The 2,979-nt window shown below is 41.1% G+C and overlaps 1 protein-coding gene across 1 annotated transcript; it reads left to right on the forward strand.

Moving 5' to 3' along the window:
• Window positions 1–248: 248 nt before the first annotated feature.
• Tsp_12844 (hypothetical protein) lies at window positions 249–736 on the forward strand (the record flags this gene model as incomplete). The annotated part of the gene is given in 2 exon segments (XM_003367148.1): window positions 249–420; window positions 437–736. Coding segments are annotated over 2 exon segments (472 nt in total), but the record flags the coding sequence as incomplete, so codon positions are not given.
• Between the last annotated feature and the right edge of the window lie 2,243 nt (window positions 737–2,979).

The raw sequence follows: 2,979 nt of genomic DNA on the forward strand, positions 1-2,979 counted from the left end.
AAAATGTGCAAGGGGGGCACCAATCAAATCTCAAAAGATCAACCATGTATCATTGGTGTTTTGGTAAAGAGCCATCAATGACCCGCATTCAACGCTGATTCAGAAAACTATGCATAAGGGTTGTAAAAAGCATCCGACTAGCTCGATCTGCATTGTGATACTTAAAAATTTATAAAAGAAAATCATTCCTTCCACAATTTCAGCAGTACAGATGTTCATTCTTTTTAATATACGGATGAAATATGAAGAATTCACAATACTGCTACGGATGAGACGCATCGGCACATAAATGCCATCGCTGCCGTAAATGTGGAAATGCACGCAAAGGTACTGTATCACATATCACACAATTACCTTGTTACGCGTTCTCTCCGCATATGCTGTAGTAATATCTTATTGAGTCAATCTTCGCAATGGTGGGTAGGTAAGTTCACAGGCAGCCGAAGACGATCCAAATGAGGGTCTCACCGGTGAAATGGTACACAATACACCGGTACCCCAAAGATTCCTAATTGAAATATGTGTCCCAGCCAACAAATTAATCGATGGACCCTATGCTATCTTGTATACTAGTATGATACAACAGTCACATTCAGTGTCTCTTTCACTGGGCCGAGTAGATCCATACACACTGCTTAAATCTTCATCGGTGACCGCAGCTTCTTCAAATGAGATCCGCGGCTGGCGCAGATGTCACAGGTTTGACACCACTATTCCATGTCGTTCCGTTGCTTAGGCCAGAACGACCACTGCCTGAGTATAGTAAGAATATTTGCCACTGCCAGCTATGTGGCTATCAGGTGGTTGCGGGCAGCTTCTAAGATTTTTGGAATGTGACTGTGCTGAACAACCTGCAATAGTTTCATGTCTCTGGGATCTGGTACTTCCTAGATTCGGCACAGCACACCATGGGAAATCTTTACCCGGTCTTGCTGCGACCACAGGTTTCTGAACATGGCACAAATTTCGAGTGCCTTCTGAAGCCATCTTTTTTACGTTGCCCACAGTCTCATGTCAGAGCATCTGGATAATCTGGTGCTACCGCCTAATGTCATCACCGGTTCTTTGTACTATGGAGGCTACCTGTACTGTTCTGCCCATCCACGTTCATCACTTTCTCTGAAAAGCGTTGCGCTTGCGTGAGCGTTGAAATTTCCTGTTGGCAATGTGCCTTGTAAACCGCTTCTGTTGCTATTGCGCCGATAAATCGAGTAACCAAGTTTGGTCGTAACAGCTTTACGCCTTAGCTCAGCCACGTCCTGGACTTATTTTTTATTCGACTGGTGGACACGTTGACACAGACCATGAATGCGTACAGTTAGTTCCAACAAGGTTTCCTCATTCCCATATGTATTCAGCAGCTTCTTCATTTTCTCGAACCAATTTTCTCTTCTTCGAGCAAGAATACAATATATTAAAATCTTTATCAGAACGTGCTACCAACAACCACCGTATTTAAGCGCACCACAAGCGACAAGGAAGAGAACACCAACACAACCAGATGAGCAACATTTTACACGTCAACTATCAACCGTATTTTTCTGACAATCAGGTATTAGAAAAACCGTTGAACTGATCAACTGCCACGTCATCCGAAGGCGACGGCACGTTTTCCGCTCTACCTGGTATGAGTGACGTTTGAAATTACCCCTGAGCAGGCACTGAGCACATGGCTCTTTGTTACAATTATACACAGTACTAAATACATATGTTATTGTGGACAGCAAAAAAGAAGATTCTACCGCCAACACAAAGGAACTTGCTCATCACTATTGAAGAGACTGTAGCGTATGGTGGCTGGGGGGACGTGTTTTTTGGTTTGGTTCGGAAGGTTGCTTTTAGTGTGTCTGCTTCTGTTTGTTCTATGTTGTGTGCTTTCTTTGTCTTGATATCTCCTACTCATCATTGTTGCTCCCCCTTTGGCCACTTTCCTCTTATCATCCGCCATAACGCGCAATAATAGTAGAGACGTTTATATATATCAAGGTCACAGTAGTTGGGAAATTTACACACAAAAACTAGGGTGCCGTAAGTTCTTCAGTACTATATATATTCCCTCTCTACTGTACTAGCTCTTCCTTGATTTTCCAATCCAAGTTACTGTCACACTAGTATTCATTTTGAAGAAACTGTGTCGACACTTGATCTAGTTTTGTTTGACAAGTATCGTGACGAAGGTCAGTGTAACATGGTTAAGGTTAGATTGTCGAATGTATTTGTCGCGTATAATATAGCTTTATTCAGTTAAAATTGTGGTACAGAGAACGATCTGAATCCACGGGACTCACACCTCACAAGCATACGCCTAACTCAACATACGGTAGTAGGTTCACATTATCAGGCTGGAGCGGAATAATTTTTTACAGTGTCCTGTCTGATGGACTCTGTCGATTATGAGCTCACAGCTGGCTACACAGGACCAGCGATCGACACTCCAGGGGCTTTCCTGACTGACCGGCTGACTCAATCTCTTCCCGGCAGGGTAGACCCTGAGTATTCATCAAAGACATGCCGCTTCACACTTTGATTGGTTGTATATTTTGCGTAGAACTTTGATTGGTTTTGAATTTTATTGCTTTACACGGCGGCTACATTTCATTAGATGTTGTTGCGATGAATTTTACTCGCTGTTGGGAATCTCATTTTACTGGTTGTCATTTTCATGCATTCTATTTGTCAAATTTTGTTTTCTTTTTAATGGTCACTTTTTTATTCTAAGCTTTACTGTTTATGTTCAATGTGTATATTAGTAGTAGCTAAATTATACATTTAAAAGCTGACTAGCACCTTAAAATTATAAGTTTATTAACAAATTTGCTTGTGGTTTCATTTTTGTGCATAATTATTTTCATAGAACTGCTGATCAGATCTAAGAAATTCACTTTACTTTAATTTAAACTGATTTGGTTTATTGCGTGTATAATATTGAGCATTTTAAAGGCCTTGTTCAAAAGTTTGCTTCCTATTAATTTGTCTCTT

The sequence above is a fragment of the Trichinella spiralis genome (genome assembly GCF_000181795.1).
Source record: "Trichinella spiralis strain ISS 195 chromosome Unknown Scfld4762, whole genome shotgun sequence".
NCBI lineage: Eukaryota > Metazoa > Nematoda > Enoplea > Trichinellida > Trichinellidae > Trichinella > Trichinella spiralis.